Source organism: Tinamus guttatus, unplaced genomic scaffold (assembly GCF_059628265.1).
Source record: "Tinamus guttatus ecotype Peru unplaced genomic scaffold, ASM5962826v1 Tinamus_guttatus_pri_ptg000171l, whole genome shotgun sequence".
NCBI lineage: Eukaryota > Metazoa > Chordata > Aves > Tinamiformes > Tinamidae > Tinamus > Tinamus guttatus.
The window spans coordinates 4,762,178-4,789,043 of record NW_028288705.1 but is presented as its reverse complement, the minus strand read 5'-3'; the positions used below and the strand labels follow the sequence as shown (position 1 = coordinate 4,789,043).

Genomic DNA, 26,866 nt, shown 5'->3' with positions numbered 1-26,866 from the left:
GAAAGCTTCTTGAGAGGAGTTAAAAGTGTTTGACAGATGGTAAGAGGCATTTGGGAAGTGAGATCTGAGGAAGTAGCTTGGACTTCTGGTGTTACGAAATGAACAGATAAAACCTTATTTTCTTCCCACTCTTAACTGGACATATGAGTTTCTTTCTTTTCTTTCTTTCTTCTTTTTTTTTTTTTCCTCCTCGTTACAGTCTACAATGTTAATCCTTTATCTGGCAAAAATGTTAAATCTGTTGCTGAAAGTACTGAAGGATTCGCTGGTGCTGAGGCTGTGCTGGAGAGCATGCAGCTGACCTTCCTCTTTCCACACTTGCCCATTTCCCTTCCTCGTGCTCCGTTTGAAACCTCTCCTGCTGCGGCTAGTCCTGGGCTCGTTCCTTAGCTTTCCTGGGCTGTATCTGTACGTTTGCACGTGCTCTAGTGCAGTGATCCTGACAGCCAGTGCTCCTGTGAAGTGCTGCACGAGATGTTAATGTGCCTATCCTGTCTAGATAAGGGAAGGCAGCTTGCTGCTCCGAGTTATCTTTTGCTTACCTGCTGACAAGAAGCCTTGGTGTTTTGAAGGTTATTTTAAGGACCAGCAAATTGCTTTTTAAAAGGTTTGTACTTGAGAATACAGCTCTGTCTTTTTCTTTTTGTCTGTTAAAAGTCTGGAGAGGGAGAAGAGTCTAGCGGGGGCCCTGTTTTTTGTGCAGTAGCTGCTGGTGCCCTGGAAAGGAGCAGAATGAGACATTTTGTCCAGAGTAGAGATTTGGCTACATCCTGTTGGACTTTGCATTTCATGAAACAAATAACTGCCCTTAAATATGAAAGGAATACTTAGGATATTGCTTGGATATTAAAGCAGTGAGCCTGCATAAACTGCAGGAGACAGAAACGGTTATGCCATGCCGATATCAGCAGGATGCATTTACTGTTGTTTATAACCGGAGAACTTTTCCTAAAGAATGACTGCAGCCTTGAAACAAATATTTAAAGTGGCTCTAGAATACCTCTAGTTTCTTTACTTGCATTGAGTTCCCTTGGTCTGAAAAGGACTCTGCTATGAGGCTTTTGGTGCAAGGAGGTTGTCTTGCATAAGTGCAAACTCTTGTGACAGCTTGTAGTATTTTATTTTTTCCAGTTGAGAGCAATCTCAAGAATAATTTATACGTCGCTTGCTGAGAACTGAGCCAGTTTAGATATCTGGTTAGTGAAATTCAATATCTCATACAAATGTACCAAATGCTTTGGTTGAAACAAATATATAGTGTCTGTAATGGGGTGTATATTACTTGGACATGACACTCTGCGTTTTGAAGAATGTAGCTTTCTGCCCTTCACCCTCACAGGTGTAGCATCAAAATGAAATAACTCCTTGTGTGCTGAATTCTTTGCTTATCTCTTTCTCTCCTTGAATAGTTTGCTATTGACATAGCTCTAGACATATCGACAGAGCACAGAGCTTCTTGCATAGGCAGGTTGCAGCTGTGCCTGCTCCTTGTCTGTATGGACACCCTCAGCAGAAAACTGCAAGTGAAGCTGCTTTTGTATGTGTGCTTTATTAAATGTTGACTCAGTAGCTCACAAATGGAAGGAAGAAAGAGCTTGGCAGAGCTGGATAGGAACTTCCTGGGCCAGTTTGGATACTAAAAGAAGTGCTTTTTTTTTTTTTAAAAAAAAAAGACACAATTTCAAAAGATATACTTTCCCTTATAGCCTCCAACTGTTGTATCTCTACCTTTTTGTTTTTTTCCTGTTAAATTTGAAGTGCCCACTCCTCTCCAAGACCTATTTCTGGAAGACTGGTCCAGGTGACTGGTTGTCACCTTCATAGGGTAGCGAGTCAAACATGTTTTGCTTTTGCTAGAAAAGGTTTTTTATACATCTTCAATCTTGTTCCTTCTTGACCAAATCTCTCTCTCTCTTTTTTATTTTTTTAATTTTTTTTTAATTTTTTTTAATGCAAATGGCTTCGCTAAACTCTAGGATCAAGTGGTACTAATCCTTTTCCATGATTCAAGCTTTAATACATAGAGATCAAGCTCGTCTCAGCTGCGGTTTATGGTATTCATGTTGGCTTTCTAAGTAACAGTAACTGAAGTAGTAACTGAAGTAACTAAAAACCAAAGTAACGAAAAATGTTCAAACAATTGAAACACTGATTTTATTTGTATCTACTTCATGTGTAATATAAACTACAATATCCAATGGCATGGTGATGAAGTATGGAAGTGTGACAAGGAAGTCTGAACTCCTTTGGTATAGTAGTGAATGTAGGAAGCATAAATATTACTGTGACAAAAATGATAGGAATTAAAGGCTAAGGACACGGCTGTTGTTCGGCTGATCTCTAATTACTTGTATGTTTAATCAAGTCTAGGGGAAATAATGCTTCTGTAGTAGTTCAAGTAAAAGTAAAATAAATACTTGAAACCTAGTGATTTATTGATGACTCAGTAACTAGTGTGGCTGGGAGACATGCAGGGGAAAAAATCCATACACTTGGTGGGTGAGAAACAGGTATCAGCATGATGTGAATTCCATAACTTGGTCTCTTCACCTGACAGTGACACACTGGTGTTTTGTACATCAGATGAGCTGTGAGCAACTTTATGCTGTAAACCGTTGGGTTTGACGAGCCTCCGTGAGCCAGTTAAACATACGGTGGCTGTATAGTAGATATATTTTGAGTGTAATGAACGTCTTTTATCCAAGTTTTTATAATATATGTTAAATTTTACTAGCTTGAGCTTGAATAACTGGCTATGCTCCAGTGAAAGCCAATATAGGAATAACTTCTGGAAAGGGAAGAGAGGTCTGTACATCAGAAAGAAGTCATTTTTGTCATCCTTTAGCCAAGAATTAAGGTCAATAAGGAGAAACATCAGGAGCAACTGTAGCATTTAGGCTTATCTGTTTTCTCATTCAACAGACAATGAATTTATCAGTAGTCTCAAGATGGGTGTTGTTTTATTATCTTTACCTCTAATAAGGACAGTAGATGGTGCTCAGTACTTCTGTCTGTGGGATTGTCTCCCTTCTGATGAGATTCCTCCACGATTTATGGAAGCTCTGGCAATGCAGAGAAGGGGGCAGAAGGAGAATGAGGAAAGCTATAAAATCCTTACCTGAAGTGCTGGGGTGTTTTGCTTCCTGTGAGCGCACATCTGACTGTGCTGCCTGCTAGTGTGACTCTGTAGCCAACACGTAACGTGCTCAGGTGGAAGCAGCTTGTGTGATGCTGATGGAAGGCTGTGGGGTTTTCTTGAGTGAAGATGGTATGTGTAATTTTTCTAAGCAGGAGATGCATGTTCCCTCATTACTGAGGTAGCTTTTTTGCTTCTTCCTTTCTTCTACTTAAGTGGGGTGTTTAGGGCCCTTTGCATGTTAATTTTATTGAGGAAAAACATTTGAGATTATAGTTTTCTCTTTTTTATGTGATTTATAACCTGTCTACATTTGCTTGCATTGCCAGCTAAGCTAGTTGTTTTCATTTCCCTGGTTATTTGTCATCTTTCTCCTTCCTTGGTCTTACGCAGTTCATGGTTAACTTGCTGCAGGGAATTTCCTCTCTCATTTTTTATAACTTGAGGCACCATATGAATAATCGTGGCTTTAGTTATTTTTAGGAGATCATGGTTTTAGAAGAGGGCATGGTCATAGCCTAGTGTTTTCTCCAGAGAGCTCAGGGTGGAGGATGCTAGTTTTTCTGAAGGCAGCATGCTTGCAGGTGTACATGCCTACCTCAGGACATGGGCAGAGCAGCTGTGTGGTATCTGCTGTACCGAAAGGACTTGCTATACCTGTAGAGCGTGGTATGTGAGTGCATGAATATATTGGTGTGCATAAAGGAAATTGTGCTGGGGGATATTATAAGCAGATAACTTCCTGCCAGCTGCCAGTTCTCAATGCAGTGCCCTTTCAGCAAGACCTTCATTTTAACACAGCAGCAGGGGTAAACGTGACCTGAAGTGCTTACATTATTTGCAGCCTCTTTTAGAAAGAGAGGCCACTGTAGGGATAAGCAGAGACAATACTTCATGTGATCTCCATGATGCAAACTGTAGGCTTTGAAAATGATTCTCGATTAGTCTCTCTTAATTTCCAAAGGAAGTCTGTGCAATACATGAGAAGAATTTGCAATTCTAAGACAATAATTTTGACTTCAGAATTTACACTAAAGACTTTTCTAGACGGTCCCTTATGATCTATTGGAGGCTGGAGGATTCATGTAACCATCCATATGTCCTGTAGGGAGAGTTGGATTTTATACTGTTTCTTTTGCGATCAAATGAGAATCTACGTTAATTACAATGTAGTCTTCAGGAATATATTCAAAGAACTGATACTTGTTTTGTTACGTAAGTCAAATTAGGGGCCCAAATTTTATTTACTTATAAAGATTTACTATCGACAGAATACAAACAAACAAACAAAACATCAATACTCTGGTTCTACTTGTGGAATTATTTTTATAGTTAGCTGTCCCTGGCTTATGCTGCCTTGCAGGAGTGGGTAAATTTTAATGCAACAATGGTTGTTTAATACAATGGAAAAGTCAGCTCTCTTGGTGAGAAAAACATCATATTTAGAAGTAAAAGCAACCTCCTCTGAAAAAATGCACATTCTATGCCATTCTAGAGTTGGACACACCAATTTGATTTACACACAAGACTAATGAACATAAGGGGGAGGTTTTAAGGTGGATTTCATGAAATCTCCCACTAGAAGCAATGTTCTCCTATTAGGAAAAAGCTTCATTTTGTTTGAATACATCACACCGAGGAAAGAAGCACTGATTAGAGAAGTCAAACCCAGCTCATCAGAGCAGAAAGCAAAATGGAGAGCAGAAAATTCTAATACAACATTAGAGAAGAACTTCCAAAATAGAAATCTGGTACCAGCTTGGTCATCTGCTTGAATTAAATATTAACTAGTGTATATTTACTGTCAGTGCTTCCGAGTTGGACTGTGTAAGCAGAGAAGATGCTTGCTGAACAGCAGGAGTTCATTAGGGAAAGGTGCTTGATATTCTCCTCCAAGCATAACAAAAATATTTCATTTTTAAGTTAAATCGGTTTCTTTCTGTGTTACCAACACTGGTTCTCATGCTTTCTTTTTATATAAACTAAGAGCTAGCATCAGAAAATGAGCTTCTTGTTGTTTTGCTTTTTATTCTAAAAGGCATCTACTGTGGTCTCTGTCCCTTCAGATGATAGGCTATAAATAATGCTTAATGTCTTAATAGGTAAGTTCGTATTGAATTAAAATGAGTTTTAGCTCTTTTTTTTTTTCCTGTGTATATGCAGTATTTCTGTTTAGTCAACTTAAAAAGCCTTGTATGTCTTATTGTTGATTTTTTGCTTTCTTCCCTAGCAAAGCTTGACCTGCATCACAAGAAAGATTAAAGATCTATTACTCTGTCACTATTTTCAAGCATTATTTGTAAATGTATGTTGTGGCATATATTGAATCTGAAGTAGTTACTTTTGGTTAATAAGAGACAAAAGTATTCAAAAATCTTAAATATCTATTTTATTAGTTATGAAGGGATATTTGATTCCCGTTATATGAAATGAAACACAATTACGAAATAAGAAAATAGATTGCTTTTTTCCTATCCCTTTTTGCTTATCCCTTGCTGCTTTCCCTTCCAGTTGAAAATTTTCTTATTTTATAAATACCAATGGCTTATGAAAAGGCCTTGTGTTATCTAGCAAATATAACAAAATTACCTTATTTGTATTAATTGTCATATGAGCAGCCTGGAAGGAATTGATACGTGAACAGAATAAGGCAGTTGTTAACACTGAGTTGCTACCTGCTGTGAATGCTTCCAAGTTTCACCTGCAGAGTTTTTCTTTTGGAAAGACAAGAAAAAAATATTTCCCCTTATATCCTAAATAAATTAGCTGTCTGCCAACAGAAAACTTGGAGAAAATACTTTGCAAGTGTTGCTAATTTATCTTCCCTCGCTGTAATTCTTCTTAATTCCTTTCCATGGATTTTTGAACTCCTTTAATTATAGTCTATATAAGATATTGTGAAGTCCTCCTTCCTCTTATTGCATGTGCAAGAATTCTTTATCTCTGTTATTTCTAACATCTTGTCAGTTCTTGTGCTGTGAACAGTTACAAATTCTGTCTTCTTGTCTAATACAGGTTTTTCTGGGTCTGAAATGTTCACGAGAACTGACTGCTTGGCACCAGGTTGTTGAAGATGTAGCAGAAAAGCTATTTGCTGTGTGACTTAGTCTGCTTCTGGAAAAAATAGGCTGGTAGCTCTTCTGTAGCACCATGGCCGCTTGGTACAGCTGGGTAGGAGTGCAAGGATCAGACATCTTGAACCTCAGGCTCTTTTGTTCTTTGCTTTTGCTTTAAATTTCAGGAAGCTGTGAGGTGCTGAATCTTACTGAAGTAAATAGTGTAAAGGGTAACATGCCTATTATCATAAATTATTGAGAAAATTTGTTAGATGTAATGTCACAGACTTGCACTATTCTTCATTGTAGGTATTTTGGTGGGAGAGTTAAAAAGAAATGCCAGGATTAACACTTCCAGTATTAACAATTGATTTTAGGTTTTGAATACTTCTGTTTCTTTGGGTTTTTTTGCTGTTAGTTCCTTGTAGGTAAACAATACTTTGATTGTTTCTTTTTATCGGGTATTTCTGTCTTAAGTATTTAGTGTTGAAACATAAGTTGTGTCTTTCTGCAGCATTGGTGCCATTTGTAGTGACTCACAATTCTTAAACATCTTAAGGGAAGCAAATACGGGGTCCTATTTTGAGTTTATGGGAAGTAAGCTCTTGACTCTTAAAAACTTTAGAATATAGTTCAGTGCTGTGATGGAGATGATGTTTGAATTTGCCTAACCCTCTGACTGTGAATGCTGGGAGGGAAGCAAGAGTTTGTTTTGTCAGAGAGCAGCTGCAGTTTTCATTACTTGTAACTTGCTGTAAACTAATCTTCAGGCTGCACTGTGTATTCCAGGGCAGTCCCAAGGGCAGAAATGGAAAAACAAGCAAGTTTCAAATTGGAAAAAGTCCTGAGAGAAGGAAAGGGTTTTAACTTACAGTCCTAAATCAAAGATCAAGGAATGACTCAAGTGTTGGAGAGAAGGAGTCTGGGGGCTTTAATATCATTGCTTATAGTATAGTAAATAGAAGTTCCCCAACTTCAGTCTGCATTTGTTTTCTTTATCTGGAGGAAAAGGCATGTGTTCATTGATTTGTTTGATTTATTCTCATCAGTTAAGATGCTGTTTTTGCTGTTGCCAAGTTTTAAGTGTCTCTGCTTGAAGCCTGTGCTTAGCAATCTTTGCTGCTTCCCTTGCCTGGCAAAGGCCAGGCTGTCATAATGGAGTGGGAGAAGCTGCAGTGAGGTGCTTAAGTCAGCAAGAGGTTTTCCTCTCCCCAGTCAAATTACTACAGACTTAGCTGTGCAAGCAAAACTAGTGTATAGCGTTCTATATATAGGCAGTTGTTATCAGCATACGTTTATCTGCTGGGAGCAGAACCCTTCTGGAAGCATTGCTGTTGAATTGATACTCTGGTAAAATGCAGTCACATAGATCTGTTCTCCATTGCAGCCTTGGATTTTGATACTGTTATGCTTTCTGGCTTCAGGAAGTTGCTGTTGTGACTTGGCTTTTGCTCCTCCTTCATCATCATTCTTGACATCTCCTGCCTCTTGTGGCTCCCTGCAAACATTTTGCTTAGCAGAGATGACAGTAATTTTGATCTTAAGAGAATTAGTCTGTTCTTTTCCATTGGAAATGGAGATGGTGGTAACTTATGAATTTTGGCTTGTGAGCATTACGATAAACTTTTGTATACTGAGTCCCCTGAGAATTTCTTTAATATTTACATACCTCACTTGAGCTATATAGTGAAGCCAGTAACTCGGAGACTGTTTTCAGCTCCCAGAGTGCAAACATGGGAATTGCTGAAGAGGTGGCTTGGAAAACTGTTGACTTACTAGTGATTGGTCCGTTTGTCTTGTCAGTGGCTAGGATTTTCGTACTGTTGCTCTTAATTACAACAGTTTCTAAGGCTATGTAGTTCTGCCTCTACGAGGTGTGTTGCTAGAGCTGTATGAGTGTATTTTGCTTTTCTCCAAGAATGCCTGTTTGAAATGTTAGCGAGCAAGGGAAGTGCAGGTCAAGGAACCCACCTGGATGCCTATCCCATGCTTCTCAGGGTGAGCTGCGTGCTAAGAACTGTTGTGGAGCTCATGCCCACATACCATATGCCCCCTCATACCATGATGTGTGACACCCTTCTGATGGGAGCGACTGCTCCTGGGGGAACAGAACGGAGAGAAGCTTCTAGCTCAGCCTAGACACATCTTGAAGAAAAAAGTTAGAGGTTAGTCTGAACGCACGTGTTTCCTGTGCATGCCAGTATTATCTGGTGAATGTTTACCCTGGTTCTGTGGTGTTTGGAAGCTTAGGGGATCCAGATGTGCTCTGCCACATCTTAACTGTGCTTTCTAGGCAAAAAGTTGTTCTGATCAAGGTCAGCTGGAGCAAAATGTCCAAATATGATCTATTCACATGCACAGGAACAGTTTAGTTTGGGTAACCATTTTGAAAGATATCTCAGCTGCAGTAATTTACTTTTCTGTGATTTGTTAGACATTATGGTCCATGTCCTTAGCTGGCTGAGAAAGGACTTCGATTCTGCTTTTCTAACTGACCTACCCTGCTGAGGTAGGTTCTGCAAATACTGAGAATTCTTGTAACAAATGTTGCAGGTGTGTGTGTATATCTCTATATAACACTGTCTAACCTCAGGTTAATGTAGATGGCATAGCATTTTGTACAAATTGAACATGTACAGAACAACTGAAATGTTGTCAAGGATAAAATAACAATCAGAATAACTCCTAAAGAGAGTTAAAAATTTGAAATGGTTCTTAATGTCTTAATTTGGCATTGAAGCTGCATGAGATCATTCTAAGCAGGCCTTTTGCTACCTCATAAAGGGTTCACTTTCAAAGAGAAGTCGATTCAAGATTGTCAAAATACTTGAAGAAATCCTTGTTAGACCAGCATGTGTTGGGAGGGGGGGAAATCAATACCCCCATCAACCCTGCTAGGAAAAGACAAGGTTATACTGCAATATAAAATACAGGTCACTGGAAGCAAAATTCAGGTGTTAAAATGATCAGTAACGTTAATATGATGATAAGCAGCTTGGCTTCATTGCACAAGAAGTGACTTACTCTGCAGTTCCTTCTGCCCCCCCCCCCCCAAAAAAAAAAAAAAAAAAAGTACGTTATGTTTTTACCTAGTGCTTAAAGTGAAAACATCATGAATTTGTGGTTTATTGTCAGAGGCATTAATGGTGATGTTGATGACTAATGTGAGGGAATTGATGGTAACAAAAAACTACAAAAACATCAGAATTTTTATTCTGTTGTTAAAATGTGATAGTGTCCTATATAGAATAGCATGGAAAAATATAATGTTAGGTAAGCAATATTTTGTAGTTGACTCGAAATCAGGTGATATAATATGAATTTTAAGCTCAGGCGGGGAAGGAAGGAAAATGCGCAGTGGCCAGCGATTTGTTTTTAAGCAAAGCTGAAGGGTGCCCTTGGTCCTCAGCTGTCACAGTATTTGTATCTGACATGCAAAGCAGCTGTTGTTTGTGTACTGCAAAATGCTCTTTTACTGACTGGTTGTTAGTCTCTTCTCCTCCATACCTGCCATTACTCAGGGCTCTGACAGAATAACATAGTGACCATCATAGCAGCAACAAACCCAAGACATCAGGAAAACCTGACCACCTGCTTGGGGGCCACCTGCATGCAGGGCTTTGCAACAAGCCAACCTGCTGTCATGTTTTTAACAAGCCAACACGATATCCCTTGTAAAACTGCTAAAAATTGTTTTGTCTAAGCAAGACGAAACCTAACGTTCAACGGTGTTTTAAAAGCTCCAAACCGCTTTTGATTAATTTAGACATTTCATCTGTCTAAACTGGAATTTTGCCACTCTTAGAAACATTCTTGAAAACACAGTTGCTTGTGGTTTTGTGGTGTCTCTTATTATTTCAAGGCCAGTTGAGCTTAAAGCTCTTAAAGGTAAGGCTGTCCCACTCTTAAATCTGCCTTTATTTTTAATAAAACTTTCAATTTGTACGCTGTTATCAGAGTCTGAGTTTTTTTCTGAAACCTTGCAATTATCTATTGTAGCCCAGCATTTTCCGTGCTCTTCGCATGTATGTTAGAAGCAATCAATGACAAAACTGAAGAATCCAGCTCTACTTGCCTGTCCAGCAGTTTTTCTTCTACTTTAGTAATGACAACCCCAGCAAGGGCAGTTTGAGCAACAAAAGTCTTAAATACCTATCCTTTTTAATAGTTTATTGATGGCAAGAGTTCCTGCAGGTTCTTCCTCAGACACAAACAATAAGCCTTTATAAACCAGCATAACTGTACTGCATCAAATACATGTTGTGCTCTGGAGTGTTGTTATCCCTATGCTATTTCTACTGAAGCAACCAGGATTGGAGCACAAGTTTAAGGTGTCCTAATGTACTATACTCATCCCTACCTGTGTGGCTTGGTTTGGGTTCCTGCCTTGGGCGTTCTCCAAGCAGTGCATGGGCATCACGTGGGAGAAAGCAGAACTTGGGAAGAAAGACTTCAATTTTGTTAGCATCAGAGAAATTCTCCTTCATAAGCCTTAAATGTTTTAGTGTCTTCATTGAGAATCCAATTTTTCCATTCTTCAGTTCTTGCTGAAATGAGTTATTTATCTGGTGGTGAATTATGATTTTTAGAGAGACAACCAACAAATCCCTTGCAGTGTCTGATGAAATAATTGTACTTTTGATTTGCTTAAAAGAAAAAATGCATTTGCAGTTCCTTAGTCCCAGAGTGCGTAGACTGCTTTGCATTTTAATTGGTTTTCAAGTGGAATTCATCTTTAGCGTGCAAGGCCAAAGACGGGGTTATGTAGGTTAATTATACTAATCAACGCTGGGAAACAGTTGTTCTCATGTGTGAAGTGTTGGCATACTTCTCCCCTCGTTTTGAGGAGGGACCCAAGTGGCTGATAATTTTATGATCTAACAAGAGTATTTGTATGATTTTGTTGATTGGATTGTTGGGATGGCTGATTTTTCTCAATTATTTTGCAATTTATCACTTATAAAGGGCCTTGAAAGATCCAAGCGGCTATTCATTAAAGATTTGGACTTTAGGAAATTAATAGTTCTCTTGGGGTTACCAGGCACTAATTTCCTATTCCAGATGTGTTACAGAGACTCTGTATAGCTATTATTAGAGATTAGAGTATGTTGTTGACTGCTTTCTTTTTAAAACAAAAACTAAATGTAAGAATGTCCCAGGCTTTCTAAAAGCCAGCATCGGAAAGTATGGCTTGCACTACCACACTTACTGGTTTGTCATATCTTTTCCTCAGTTGCGATCGTTAGGAGAAGTCAGCTCATCTGAATTATGCCAAGGACTGCAAGCTGAAGGAACAAAACCCTTTTTCCCAGTCGAAGTTGAGCATTTCAGCATGCCAAGTGCTCTGAGAATGAGGGGTTTTGCACGCTTCTTGTTTTAACTGAAATCAATATTACATTTTTTTTTTCACAATATTAGACTGACATTTATGTGTGAGTTGCTCCTAAGCGAATAAGGTGTGCAATATGATATTGGTATAGTTAACTGCTATTGCAGAGAAGGTATTGAATTGTTGTGAGCCACTATTATCTGGGTATTGTATAGAATTTTAAATATGAGTATAAGCTATAAAAAGGTAGCAAAAACTGAAGATTAATTTGGTCTATGTTAGCAGCAGTCTAGCAGTTAGTAGGAATGAGCATTCTGGTTTGGGGAGAGCAGTGTAGTTTTTCTCTTAAAAATAAATACATTTCTTAAATTTATAATGTATTAAGTTTGTGAGGTGAAAGATGTTCCTTTTGTAGGTGATCCTGCCCTTACCCTGGCACCTCATTGCCCAAAGAACCTTCCACCCAAAGAAGAGTGTTTATTTGCTTTAAGATGGGCTGTCCAAAAAGTAAGTGTGCTGTCACTGGACAGCTCTGGATTACCGTAGGGTTTGACAGCAGCGGGGCACCTGGCTGCATGGTCTAGATGCTCAGGTACAAGCCCTGTGGATTCCTGCAGTGCTTCCAAATCAAGCTGATCAGCACTAACTCGGCAGCTTGAAAAAGGCAAGTTTAAAAAAATGCTATAGAAAGCCTTGAATAGCAAACATAGAGGCTGGCATTGATACATAAAAGTCAAAAGTTAAGTTCACTAGCTCATTTTAATTAGGCAAAGATGAAGTGAAAAACTAAACTTGGCATAAACAATGGAAAGCTAAATTAGACTTTCTAAATCTTTTTAATAATCCATGATGTGTAATCCAGATACTATCACTGCTGGTTTGAACCTGGTGCTCCTTTAAATTAGAATTTCTGTGGGTTTTCCTATTACCATATAATTTTCTCATCTTCTGTTCTTTAACTCTAATACAGCTATCCCATATCCTGAAATCATGGAATCTACCTTCTAGCACTAGCTGACATGTCTTGATGACATCTCTTATGTCATCAGCTCTATATTAATGCCAAGGAAAGAAACTGCTGCCAAGATAATAGAAAACTAAATTGTGCTTGAGAATAAACATTAGATTGCAGCTTGAAATGTGCCTGCTTAGTCCTACAGAATGTATATTTCATAGAAACCTCCCATTCATGATATAACTGTATTGTAACTAAGCATAGGTCAGCTGAAATCTGTCTGAGTGTGTTTAGTTTACTGTGAAAGGATGTTTAGAGCTTGCGTTGATTTTTCTATTTTGTATTTCTCACTTTGGAGCAGAAATTAGTCGCTCTCTAACTGAACCCCAGTAAGTGTCCTTGTGATTCTTACTAGCAGGAACCAGAGAAGTCCTCTTAGTTCTTTGATGAAATTAAGGTGTTTGGCAGTAGAAGAGAGGCTCTGTACTGGTAGATTTTTGGAAGCTCTGAGTGAGAAAAGATGAGTAAGTTCTTTAGGCTGATATATTTCCTCAACAATTAGCCCCCAAAATGCTCTAGCATGGTTAGAGTTTTGGAAGTCTGTAGTCCAGTGCCAGTTCTAAATAAATACAGGTTAAGGCAGTGTCTTCACAGTTCCTCAGAAGAAATATGTTCTTCTTGGGTAGGTCCTAGCAAATGGCTAAGCAATGTTTTTGGGATTTTATTTTTCAGTACCCAGAACCAATTCCGCTCCCTTATGCCCTTCATGAGACTAAAGGTTTCTTTTGTACAGACAGAAATAAAAGCATGAAAAGAGTTATTAAGGTTTACTTCGCTTCACACTGTCATTTATTTATTTAGTCCTTAGGAGTGCAGGGATCCATCAAGAAATGTTCCCATTTTTCCCATTCCCATTTTTTCTAGCTCCCAGACAGATGGGAGAAAGATCAGGTGAGAAAAGAGGATAATTTTGCTTAAGCAGAAAACTGTAAACTCTTGTACTGAGGCTTGGAAAAAAAATCTTGTCCTTCGCAGGAATGCAGACTTCTCCTAAAGCATGAACGACATTGCAATGTAAGCAACACGTGCTGCAATGTCTGCCATAATGGGTACTCATTACAACTGTAACTTGCTTATAAACCCTCCGTAAGCAAAATGTGCAAGAATGTCTGATGCAAGTCCATACCCTGAAGTTGTTGCAAGCTAGAATCTCGTTTGCTTAAGGCAGGAAAAAAAATGATTCTGGAAGCCAATTGGAATAGCCTTGATAGGGCAATGACTAGTCCACAGATGATGCCTATGTGCTCAGGTGAAGTCAAAGCACTTTCCTTCGTAGTGGTTTAAGCTAACTTCTTTTGTCTCCTAATCTGTTACAAAGAAGTACTCATCTAGTCACTTGATGGAGTTTATCTGACAGTTGACAGTTCACTGGTTTGTGATAGGAATGACTGCAACAATCCTACACTGTAGTGTCAGAATAGCTGTCTTGGAAACTTTATTCCTTATTAAATTGAGGGAAATCTCAAGTGAAGGTCAAAATACAAATATCTCTGTGTCAGTAATTGTATTCTGTTCTAGGTATTTAGACAGTTTAATTGCTGAAGATATTTTTTCTGCTTTATTTAAAATAATGAAGTAGATTTTTGAAGTGTCTATATATTGAAGTTCTTTTCAGTGTGTTCAATTAGTTCTGATACTAATGTGATTAAAATATTTTTCATGGATTTGAAATAGCAAGTGTCGCTTTTCACCTTTTAATGCTTTGAATCTTTATTCTCGACAGTAAAGCCTGTCAAGGGGAAAAGAGGAAAATGTCCCTTTCGAGAAAAGCAAGACTGGGTTTTGTTTTGGAAAGTTCCGTGCAGCGGAAATTCAGATCCGTCTCTGTATCTCAGAACTGCAACTGATTCCACTTTGGCATCAGAAATGGAAGGAGCTGTTCTTCCAGCTATCCATCTTGTCTATGGAAACATCTCTGCTGACTTATCTTCCTTTTTCACTGCAGAAATTCCTCAGACAAAAGCCTGGCTTTTCCTTTTCCCTTGCCTTGACTCCTTTCATTTCCTGCAGCTGCCCTACTCTGGCAGAAACTGTGGTAGGTTGGGTGTGTTTTGGTGGTGGGTTTTGTCTTTTTTTGGGTGGTTGCAGTTGTTTTTTTAACCATTGCCATGTCTCAGATCTGCAAGCAGGAAGGCACTTGCAAAGCAGCTCCTTGGCCCAGCTCCGTTTCTGTGATTTGTGCCCTGAGAAGTGTCTTTAAACACGCTGAGAACAGCATGGCCACCCGTGCCAGCAGCAGGTTTGGGGGATTCAGCGCAGCAGCCTCGGCCATGGCTGAGCGGGGCAGCAAGGAGCCTGCCCGGTGCTGGGCATCTCCCTCGGCGCTGCCTGGCGCAGCAGCGCTCGGAGCAGCGGAGCGCAACGTGCCAAGAAGCCACGGGCGGTAGCAGCCGGCCTCGCAGCAGAGAGCAACCGCTCCGATTCCTAGGTACTGACAGGAGCAGCTTTGCTGCCAATGCAGACCTCTGCCTGCAGGAACGTCGCTTGGCTAGCTGGATGTGCCTAACTACGAGCAATACCTTTACAGTTGTGAAAGAAAAGTCCTGGCATCACTAGAGAAGAAAGGAAAGATTTTGCAGAAGGATTAAATTTTCAAGTTACTGTGAAAGAAATGATTTGAGGGAGGAATTGGCATTGGGATCATGTGCAAGTCCCCTATGTAATGATTCTGTTCAATGTTTGTGACTTTCTGCTCTGTTCTGCAGGATGGATTATAAAAATTAAAGTTACAAAACACTGCTCAAATTGCTAACTTTGAAGTGTGTCCAGGCTTGTTAAAATATTCTAGTAAACATCTGTGTCTGCCTTGGTATTTTTGAAAAGCCATATTCTTCAAATGCTAGTTGTAGATGTGGTCTGAAATCTTTTCTATGTATGCATCTGCCCTCAACGTCAGTGAAGAGCCTGGTGACCCCGAGCTGCCACCAACTGCTGAGATTTTTTTTTTTTTTTTTAAAAAAAAGGTCATGTGTTACTAAAACTGACCAAAGCCAACAAGCTTTAGAACGCTATATTTAAAGTATCATCAAGGCAAGGTGGAAATAAAATTGCAAAATATGAGAAGAGAGCAACCCCTGCCCCAGCATCTCAAAATGTTAAAATAAAATACAGTATTTGACTGTGTGAGGCTTGATTAAGTATTCTCTCCCCATGCTGTCACAACAGAGCAGAACTTTTTTTTTTTTTTTTTGAATGGTAGGAATCATCATAGGTGTGTTTTAGTTCAAGCTAAAATAAAATAAAAAAATAAAAAAAAGCTAAGACTCTCAGTGATCCCCTGCCTCTGGGATTCCCCTGTGCGAAAGTTAAGCTGCAAGTGGCTCGTGGAGGCAAAGCAGCCTATGGTTCCTGGTCCCAGGTAATGAGACCCCTTACGTGAAGAAATGACCATCTTTACCATGAAGGCAGCCAGCCTTGGATCTTGGAAGCAGTCTTGCAAAATACGTGTCATGGAGGCTGGTTGGGGAGCTCTACAGTGTGTATTAATGAGAGGGCTTGGGAACGGCTGGGGCTTCAGCAGTGAGATGATGTTGTTTGTCATACCCCGAAGTAGCTCTTGCTGCCTGTTATGAACTCCTTCATTTTTACCTGGACAAGTTTGCCTGCAGGACAACCATTTAAGTTAACTTAATAAAATTGCAGTGACTGCTCCGAAGTCTATCGTGCTTTTCTTGGCATTTGTTGCCATCTGCCACTCTGAAAGGATCAGCTGAGAGATGCTCTAGTTGTTGTGCTGCTAGTTTGCAGGTTTTTTCTAGAATAGAGATTTTTTTTGACTCTTTCATAAGCACTTCACCCTTCCTGTTTTGTTCCTTCTGAGAGCTGCAATGCAGAGAGAGGAAGCAAAGCTTTCTTTGCCCATGAGCTGTTTATTCAGGAAATGAGGAGGCAAGTGATGAAACCCAAAGCAGAAGTGTTTACAAGTGTGTATTTGGGGGCTTATTGTGTGAAATGAGCACAGGATAGTTGGGGCACATAGCCGAGGGAGCTGCTAAACCTAGTATGGTCCTACCTAGGAGCAGATTCTTGAGCTGCGATTCAGAGTTAACATACCCTGCAGTTACTCATGTATGGCCTTTCCTACATGTCACTGTTATGTCAGGCCTTCCTCCTTCGCGTGACTCCCTAGTAAAACACATTGAGCTAGAATTCCCTCAGCTCTCAAATTTATTTTGAAGGCTGCAGAATAAAACCTCTTCCTGGCACTTCCACGTTCTTGTCAGCGTGCATAAGGTGCTTATTTTGGGAGATGGGGAAAACTGGTGATGTGATGGATTGGCCATGCTCCACTTCCACCAGCTCCCACTTCTTGCTTTGATGCCCGCACCTGAGAGCTGCTTCCTGGGGGTAGTGTTTTTCTGGTGTTGTGATCCTTTGCTTTCAAGCAAGGACCTCTGTGAATTTTTACCCTTCCTGAAGCCATTGTTAACAGACACCTCTTGTTCCTCTCACCGTGCCTTGTCCGCTCCTCTTGCCACCTTGATCTTTCAAGTCAAGTGTCTTATCCCTATGCCATCTTAATGTAGAGTGCACCATTAACTGATACTCATACTGGGCAATTTAAATGCATTAGCTTCTTCTGGACCTTCAGGAAAGGAGGAGTTGCCATCAAGATTGCTCTGACTTGAGTGTCCTGGAGGACGGGGCCCATTGGTGGCTGCACGCAGCTCCGGCTCCTCCGTGCACTTGGAGCAGCGCGTTAGCAGGGTGCGCATGAGGCCGCACTCCCACCTCCAAAACAGGAGCTTTGAGTGCAGAAATTCTCATGATCCTATCACAGGAGCACTATGCAAGTGGGGTATCTAATGACCAAGTGACTTCAGAGCAGATCTCAGACCTACCTGCCTGATTGGGTACGCAGGATTCGAGAAACCCAAATCCATGGGTTAAAAAAGAAACACACCTGCACCTGCCACATACATGTGTCATCTCTACCACCTCCCCTTTGCAGCTGGCACCTTGCCTGAAGTTTGGGAACTCTTGCAAGGAGTGGGGATGGGGCGAGGGGGCCACATGTAGCAGGCGTCTCAGCCATGTGATTAAACAAGGACTTGGATAAATTTTCCTAAATTTAGAAAAGTGGTTGAACTAAAAATAACCTTTATGGAAGAAGGAGTGTAGAAGGAAGAGTCCTTCTCTGAACTGATTTGCTGATTAATATTAGAAACATCCCCTCAGGAGAGCAGTGCTGCTGTGCAGTCAGAGTTAAATCATTAATGGATCTGGAACACCTTTTAAAAATGTATTTGAGGGGTCTTTTCACTGATGGGGGGTGGGGGGTGGCGAAAGAACTTCTTGTTCCTAATACCGTTTTATTGAATTGAATGAACATGTCTTTATAATACACATTCAAGTAATCTAATCAACAGAATTCATAAGTGAATAGGGAGTTGCTCCAAATCCATTTTGTGCCTCTAACTGTATGAGTCGCCTTTACAGCCCAGGAGACTGAGGGCTCTGTCTTGCTCATACAGGTGACTTGACACGGCAAGAGCAGTTCCTAGCTGCATAAATAAATAAATAATGTTTAAAATAAATAATGTTTATTTGCATTACAATTAAGTTAATTGCTTGTGTGCATGCTGCTTTTTGGCAGTGTTCTTCTAGGAGATCCCCTTTCCCTCCTCGGTGTTGACTTCAGCCTGTTTAAGAAACACTTCTGTTCCCTTTCCATCTTTGCTTTGCCAAGACAAATGAGCCAAACCTCTCTCTGCTTGGCACTAAATGATGTGGGGGGATGCAGACCTTGTCCTTTCAGCACCTAATTTACCCTGTGTGAGTGCTTCAGGTAGGTAGAATTCCCCTCTCCCTCTTTTTCCTTGAAAACAGTTGGATTTAGCTTCCTGGGAAGCAGGAAAGCGCATCCTGCTGAGGAGGCCCAGGAGGGATCTGTCAGATCCAGCTGCTCCTGAGGCTGAGATGAGGAAGGAGGAGCTGCCCTGTTATGTAAACAAGCTGAGATCTCAAGTACCCAGGCCCCTTCACAATAAAGCTGGGGTTAAAGTGGCTGCTAGAAATAGAAGTGTGTTTACAGCTTGGTGTTTTTGTAGGGTGACTGTTCCTGTGCCAGGAAAGATCTGTTTGTTTGGATAACCGGGGATGGCAGCAGGTTCTCGTGCTAGAAAGGCCCACTAGCTGCTTTAAATATCACTGCTCACATCTGCTTGTGGCGCTGCTCGTTTTTTTATGCCATTTAACAGTGCTTAATGTTTCTGTAAATCACACATGCACGCAGCCAGCCTGGCGCTGCTGAAGAGTGAAACATGAAACAGCGGGGAAGAGGATAAAAAACCTCCAAGAGACATTTAAGAAAACAAACATTTAATGAAATTCTGCCTTAAACAAGTGAATTGTCTGTGTGCCATGTGGAAGAAAACCTGTAAAAATTTTCTTTTTTCTGTGGTAATGTTGCCTTTCATAGTGGTAATTTGTATTAATAACTTCAATCTTCCTCAGAACATGTACTGTTTGTAATCTAAATGGAAGCTGTTTCCCAGCTATGTGCTATCTACTTCGGTGCTTTGGCCCTGGAGTAAGACTCTCTCTTCTGCTTTGAATTGATCTAGGGAGCAGTAAGAACTGCAATTCCTCAAGCATTGCTGCATGAAGTGTCTTTTGTTCTTCCTGCTTCCCGTTAGTGTTTCTTCTTCTTGTATTTTAGTGGTGTGTGCTGTGGTAACTTGCTATCATTCTGTACACTCGTCCCATGGGAATTTTAATTCTAGTGTGTTTGATGATATGTGAGAATAGAAAACATGATTATTAACGATATAAACCAGCTCCCCCCCGGCCCTCCCCAGCGTTTGATTCGATTCCAGAGCAAAGCCTTGTCTCTCCAGTAGCTTTAAGCATGGCGTGGAGGAGGAGGAGGAGGTGTTTTCCCGCTGCTGTGGCGGCAGCTTGAGCGCCCGAGTGTCCCGCAGGTGGTGCTGTTTAACCCCGAGACTCACCCGCCGAGATCTGGCTGCGATTGTGCCTCCCCACACTGTTTCTGAAATGATATTGGGAGGTTCTACATGAGCAGATTTGGAGTGCTGCTAGAAGAGCTTTATGCAGAGATACAGCATGCATGGGGCTGACAGGTCTGCATCCCAGTGAAGATTGTGGCCTTTTCATGTTTTAGTTCTGTTTTTGCAGCGAAACCATTCCTCATTTGAGGCAAATCTGGTTAAAAGTAGAAGCTTCCTTGTGGAATAACTCCTGCTTTGGTGGTTTTATTTGAATCTGCCCTTTCCCTCCCTAATGCACGTTCTCATGCATGTGTTTTGCAAGGAACTGCAATACAGATAACGTAGGAGAGACAACTGTTTACCCTCCTAAGATCTCCAAAGGCCTCTTCATGCCAGCCACTGAAAGCAATTTTCCTGTCTCTCTTTTCTTATTTTATTTTTCCTTCTCTTTTTTCCCTCCCAGGATACATTGGGTAGCAGGATGGAAGAACTCTAGTTGAAGACGAGGTGGAGACGAGCTCTTCCAGCATGGAGACCATTTTGGTTGATGGGGAACCTGATAGGAATTCAGTGAGTAATTTAAATACAGCTCTACATACTCAAGTAAAAGTAAAGACATTTGTGTGAGGAAAGGTTAAACACCGAAAATGAGCCCTGGGTTTCTTTGGATGGAGTTTTTTTCCTAGTAAAATGCATTCAGTAGCAAAACTTGTTGAATCCTTATGGCAAGGAGGCTGGGTGCCTGGAAACATTTGCATCTTGGATTTTCTGCTTAGTGTCTCTAAGTCCCAAATGAAGAAAGTGTTCCCGCCAGTTTTACTGAGCAGCACTTTATTGCTTTATAATGGATAGATAAGAAAAGGCAGGAGGGGTGATAATTACTTTCTTTCAGGACTCCTTTAATTATAACATAATTGGTGCAGGTTAAAAACTCTCTGAAGTAGTGAAAATACCACCTCTTCTTATCCCTCTTCCCCCACCTGAATTGTACTTAAAAAAAAGGGCCAATGAATATTGTGACACTTCAGCAAAATGTTAATATTGAAGTTATTTAAGAACTTAATTTTTCATGTAAGCTATTTTACATGGAAGTGCTCTCAAAACTGAAGTGGGAAATGTTTTTTTTTTTCTTTCCAAAGCTGCTTTCTTATACAACACCGACTCAAAAAACGCAAAAAAAAATACATACGTATTTCCTGTAATTGAATGGAAGGCCAGGTTTAGTGCTTCATTAGTGACAAATGATTTATGATGGTTCAACTACTACATGAAGCTGTACATTTGTTAACATCAAAACAGTAATTGGGTACTTGTGATAAATTTGGAAGCAAGCAGCATTGCAGCATGCTAAGAATCTAGTATAACTGGCTAGTCTTGAGTCCTTATCATTATATCATTTAGTTGGGAAATTGTGTATCTTAATTGCAGATGTAACGTAGAGCTGTGCACTACAGCTGTGAAGATATTTTTGAGTGTTTATCTGGAATATCTAATTTACTTGTCTGATGAAACTAGTATATTAAAAAAATAAGCATGTCTAATTTGGGCCCAATTATTTTGAAAATCCCAAGTGCATGCCAATCCTGACATCTTGTGGAGTTCTGAATAATTTTTGAAGAATTGTGCTTGTGTTCCAATGGAGACTAGGATGGATTTAACCCACATTTTTCTTTTTAATCAAAGACACTGGATTTGCTGCTTACACTTTAGAGTTGAAGATTTCAATTTAAAGAGTGACTGCTGGATGTCAGTGCCTGAACCTTTAATACAGCAATTTGTGCTTTTCATTGTTTTGTTTTGTTTTTCCTTTCTTAATTGTGTTTCTTCTGCAGTAATTCTGTACACTGTGATTTATATTCTTGAATGGTTGTGAAGATGTTGTGATTTACCATCACAACATCTGCATTTCCTCAAAATGGAAACGACATTCTTCAAAGCAGATGTGGATTATCTCAAGATTCTAAATAGCTGTATTCAGGAGTTGATTTAGTGTGTTTGTTTTCTTCCTGAGCCTGGGTAGATTCTTGTTTCCTTCACTTCAAAATCTGTGAATGATCTATAGCATAGGTAACACTGCTGCAAAAAGAGTGATTCATTACAGACTTCCAGAGTTCCGCCCAGTATCTTGTGATCAAAATTGTCCTTTCTCCTTTTACTGTTTTCTTCTGTTTCATTTGACTGCAGCTTTGTATCACTATTGCAATTACTTTGCAGTCTGATTGGGTATATTATATGTTGATACTTCATCTCATGTATTCATTTTTTAAAGTATTTTTGGTACTTGAATTTTATGTCACACACAATCCCATTACTGTGGCATCAAAAATCAGTTGTGCTAAGCTGCTTCTCTGGTTAGTACTGTGCTATTACTTTCAGAGCATATAAAGGGTGAAGTTGATTATATCTTGTTTTTTCCTGTATGTCTTTTTTTCCTTGATAGGTAGATAATGTACCTTAAATAACCTTTTCTAAATGTCTTCAGTTAGACAGAGAAGGAACAACTTTATAAGACCTGGCAAAGCACTATCTCTGGCTTCAGTGTTTGGCTTTTTTTTTCTTTTTCTTTTTTTTTTTTCCTTTCCTCCCAACAGTCTTGTCACAATAGAGTGCTTTTTTTCACCTCATGCTAAGATTGCCTGTCTTCTGATGAGTTTAATTTTGCGTAGTTCTGATGCCAGTGTGATACTTGACTCAAAACGTGCAGTTTGCTGGTTGAGCAGGTTGTCATCAGAGCGGTGACAGATCGAGTGCCAACTGACTGAATGAAAGAATTGTATAATTGAAAACATTGACAAAGTTAAGGCACAGGCTAATAATACACCTAGGCTAATGCCTACGTTCCTTTGGGGGTGACCAAGTTTTCATCTTTTAATATATAAATACTTAGCTCGTGTATGTCAGGGATTTAAGATGAAACAATTGGTTTGTTTTCCAAAAGCAGCTGTTGGTTATTCCAGTATTTAAGGCAGAAAGTTGCCTGTCTGAGAACATGAACAAGTAATTCAAGGTGTGCATTTTTTGTGGGCAAATGGTGAGGCTGAATTTTCTACATTGTTCATAAAGTGAAGTGTGCATGTAGACATAATTCTTAGTTGCTTATGAACTACTGCTAGAAGTCCATTAAGATAAACTACTGTGTAGGCAAATTTCTACGGATTTGTAGCACATCAGGGACTGCATATAAGCTCTTTTTGCTTTCCCCGATCATCCCCTTGGACTGCATAGAAAAATGAAAGATAGAGTAGAACCAGCACAAACTCAGATGAAAGTCAGCATCTTATCTTGTGCTTTCTGTATGCACGTTATACTTGAATTTATCAATAAGCAAATCAAGTCAGTAATCAAATCAGTAGTAAATTCTTATCCTGGAACTTTTGTACAGGAAGAACTTGATTTGAAATAAAACTAGTTGCTGCATTTCAGACTGCCTAATTTAGTACATCTGAAAAGCAAAATAAATATCTTTAAGAAGTATCTTCTTAGTTAGACTTTCTAAATTAATCTCAGAAATGTGAGCTTCGGACTTGCTAGCAAGGAAACATGTTTCTGCTTTTACCCTACTCTCCAACAGAAAAAAAAAGAGCTTTGTTTTATAGAACAAGTTGGCAGATGTAATTTTAGGTTTAATGGCATTTGTTAGAAGCTTTGCCTCTGAAAAATGAGTATCTAAAAATAGTACTCTTTGAAGCAGAGAGCTGCTCTGGTATGCAGTCAGAACTGTGGCTTCAGTCTCTAGTGATGGTCCATTTTGCTATTTCGAGTCCTTAGAGTCCTGCGTTTCTAAAACCTAATGGGAAGGAGCGCATGTTGTAGTAGATTTGGGTAGCAACATTTGAACTAGATGTGTCTCAGCAAGAGCAGGCTAAACGACATGGTGTTGAGAAACCCCCCGTCAGAATCAGGGCTAAAGAGGAAAGTTTTGTATGAAGCACTGAACTGCTTTATGCCAAACTTCTGCTTTTACAGTGGAAGTCTGTGTTGAATTAAGTAAATGCAAAAGTAAGTGTAGTCTATTATTATCAGAGCTTGTGGCTCTAATAAACTAAGTATGTATTTCTCTTCATTTTGGAGATGATAAAAAGTAATGCCCCGAGGGCATTCTTTTCCCAGAAAACATTAAAGGCGGAAAAACTGTCATTTTTTGTTCCCTCAAAGCTCTGAATCCATAATCCGCAGTGATACGAATTGCAGATGGTGCAGAGTAGGCAAAGATATTGGAAAGTAAAGGGGTTTCTGTGGCAGAAATAATCTAATTTCAGTCTCTTGATGTTTCTCATCACGTTTGGACGGGGTAGTAGAGCTTCTCTGCTGGTGCTGGTGGGTGGGTGCAGGCTCTGGAGACGGCACTGCCGGGCGAGGGCTGCTGGGCCAGGGCTCCGCGTGTGCTGGCGGCCGTGAGGACGAGCCCGGACCACTTGTGCGCTGGCTCCTGCCACGGGAGCTGCTGGGACCCGTCCACAGGGTAACTGCGTGGTACTCAAATATTTACACTGCAGTCGCTGCGCGGTCTCGGGTGTCGCGCTGTGCCGGGGCGTCGCATTGTAGCCACGCACGGGACAGCCCCAGAGATGGGCACTGAGACACTACCTGCTGCCGGGCCTTTCTCTCCGCGTACGCAGTGTGTGAGCACGGGCTGGCTGAGCAGCAGGAGCTTCGTTCCTCTCTATCTGCCAACAATTTTATTTCCCAGTGCTCTGCTCTGGCTTTCCATCATCTTGCAGGAAATAAAACTGACCAGGGAGCCCTGGTGCGCAGTTCTCGGGTCGGTTGCACCTTCTCTGTGCTACTCCTCTCCTTGCTCTCCTCAGGCAGGATCCTCTTGAATCTTAAATGCAGCATAAGGTAAGACAGGTCCAAATCACATATACATGGCTTCCCTGCCTATAATATGTTAGCACTGTAGAGTCAAAGAGACTTTACCATAAACTCCTGAATTCTTGAAAGCCTAGTGTCTAAACCTCTCTATATGTCTATGGATTGCTTCAGGAATATCTCCTTCTTCCACCTCAAGTGTCTGACAGGGAGAGAGGATTGTTTACCAGAAGTGCTTGCATGTCTCTTAGTTATTGCAGTTTCTCATGTTTACTTAAGTCCTTTTAAACCAAGTGCAAAATCCTAGAGAGAAAAAAAAAATAATAAAGAAAAAAAAAGAAATTCCCTAATCTTTCTACTCTTTTGTATGGTAATACAATTTTTTTTTTTTACAGTATTTTGTATTTGCACATCACAATGTTGGTTTAATGCCAGCACCTCTCCTGGGAGCTGAGGGCTAAACCATGTTTTGAGAGCAGGAGTGTGATTTGGCAGTTCAGGGCACAAGAGGCTCCTGCTTGCTGAGATTTTTCTAGTTTCAGTGTTATTTATGTTTGGCAACAGACATGCAAAATGAGGGGCTCTTTAGAGCAGAGCAAGGGTTTCTCTCCGACCTAGAAATGGAGCAGCAGTTTTTGTTTAGGGTATGGAAGATGCAGCATGTTTGGTTTCCTTGCTTCTTAAGGAGGGAGTGTATGTTCATGCTGACGAGTTGCTTGTTTTCTTCTCCTTACTCACGTGCCTCCAAGGTAGGAAGCCCCGTCTCATGCTGAGACAGATACCTGGATATTGCTTTACCTCTGGACGCTGAGAACATCCATGAACCCCGATTGTGGCTTTGAGCATTAGTGATCCATAAAAAATTCAACTCAAATGTCAAGAGGGATTGCAGACTACTGCTGTGTAATTATGTTCCTAAGTGCTCACAATTGATGTGTTTCAGTGGGGGATCTTATTTTTATTTTTAATACAAGTCAATTCTTTGGAGACATGAGGATGCGAAATGCCTTTTTAATTTTAAAACTGCACTGCTTGTCTTGCTTCCTAAGCAATTTAATTGCTACTTGTGGTTATAATTGAACTAAATCTGTGGCTTCTAAGTTGGCATTTGTGTGCAAAGGCAGTTATGCTTGGCCGTGGCACTCGTCGGTGTTTGCATGTGAATGATCACTTAAGAATTTCTGCGTTTCCGAAACACTTGTTTAAAAGTGGAGCAGTTTCAGAAATAAATCTTCTGTTCTTCCTGTGTAGCTTTAGCCTTCTGAGAACGTCCCAGGTAACAGTTTCTGCCGGTGCGCTGAGCATCACGTCCCGTTGGCGTCACGCTGCCCACCGAGGAGCCCCGCTCGGGTAGCACTGGGGGCAGTTGCTCTTTACTAACCATGTATGAGGGTGGCTTCTTGTAATGGCTTCTTTATAAGCACATTTGTCAGTTTGGTTGCCTCAACTTGGATTTCTCAAGTGCAAAGCCTCCAAGGTCCTGCCTTCGGAACTGAGGTGCATGTTGTGTTTTAGTGATGAACTAACACTGTTTTCATTGTCCTTCTTTCCCTGCGCTGCTGCTGCTGCTGCTTTTGTGCACTTGCTTCTTCCTGGCCTGGATTTTTTTGTTTGCTGTTCCTCGTTCTTCAATTGTGTGTGTGCACAGCATCATGGTGAAATCAGAGACTCTCATGGACCATCAAGTAAGTGACTCCCCTTTCCTACTCTGTGTTTGCCTTATGTTCCTAATACTAATATGTATCTCTGCAGATAGGTCCCCGGGCTAAGTATGAGGGTTTCTTCTGTGTTCTCATTGAGAGACTGAAGTATAATGAAAAGTAATTTTTGGAAAAGTATTTTACCTGGCAAACAATTCATTAACATCTAAATTTTTTTTTTGGGGGGGGGTCGGGATGGGGATGGATGGAACTTTTTTGCTTGTTTTTTTGAGTGCCAGGCATGATGAGACTACAATCTGAGTTGGAAGATTCAAATGTTAGCGTAGTATGAATAATAAACACCTGGGAAATAATGATTCAAAAGCAATTTCACTTTTGAGCTAGTCTGTTTGTAGTGCTGCATGGTTCACATAATTTTATTACATTTGCATAATGAGAATGGTACAGGTGCATGTGCTGTAATACCCAAATAAGGATGCTCCTGGGGGCATTAATGGGGAAAACTTCTTTGTATGTATGTGCATGAAATCAAAGATCCTTTAGTGCTATTGGTTCTTGTGCTATAGTATGACATATATGTCCTTACAGAGGACAAACTTGTTTCAGCTATTTTTAATATTGTTTTGTGAATATGTCTCCATGCAACTGTTGGCCTCTTCTGTGGGCTGGTGGTGCAGTTAATGGCATCTCCAGATTCATTTCCTGCTTGCATAGGTAGGAGGTACAAAAATCTGCACAGTTCTTGAAACCTTTTTCTCAAGTTCTGAAGTTACTTCTCAAGTTTTTTGGTGAAAGGTAAAGCCTAGAGAGCTTTAGCTTTACAGGTAAAGCCTATATAGGCTAGTGAGAGATGTCTGGAAACACAACTTTTAAAAACTAATGGGTAAATAATACTTAACAACTTCTA

The 26,866-nt window shown here is 40.3% G+C and overlaps 1 protein-coding gene across 7 annotated transcripts in view; it reads left to right on the top strand.

Moving 5' to 3' along the window:
• The first annotated feature begins 487 nt into the window (after window positions 1-487).
• The window catches only part of OSBPL8 (oxysterol binding protein like 8), a 71,805-nt gene continuing 45,426 nt past the window's right edge, over window positions 488-26,866 (top strand). For 2 of the 7 annotated variants that reach the window (XM_010218164.2, XM_010218163.2), the window contains exons 1-2: window positions 19,924-20,056; window positions 25,947-25,983. In XM_010218164.2, coding sequence (XP_010216466.2) covers window positions 20,015-20,056; window positions 25,947-25,983 — 79 coding nt within the window. In that variant the 5' untranslated portion in view covers window positions 19,924-20,014. The other 5 variants (XM_010218166.2, XM_010218167.2, XM_088522949.1 and 2 more) reach the window with 4 other exon arrangements.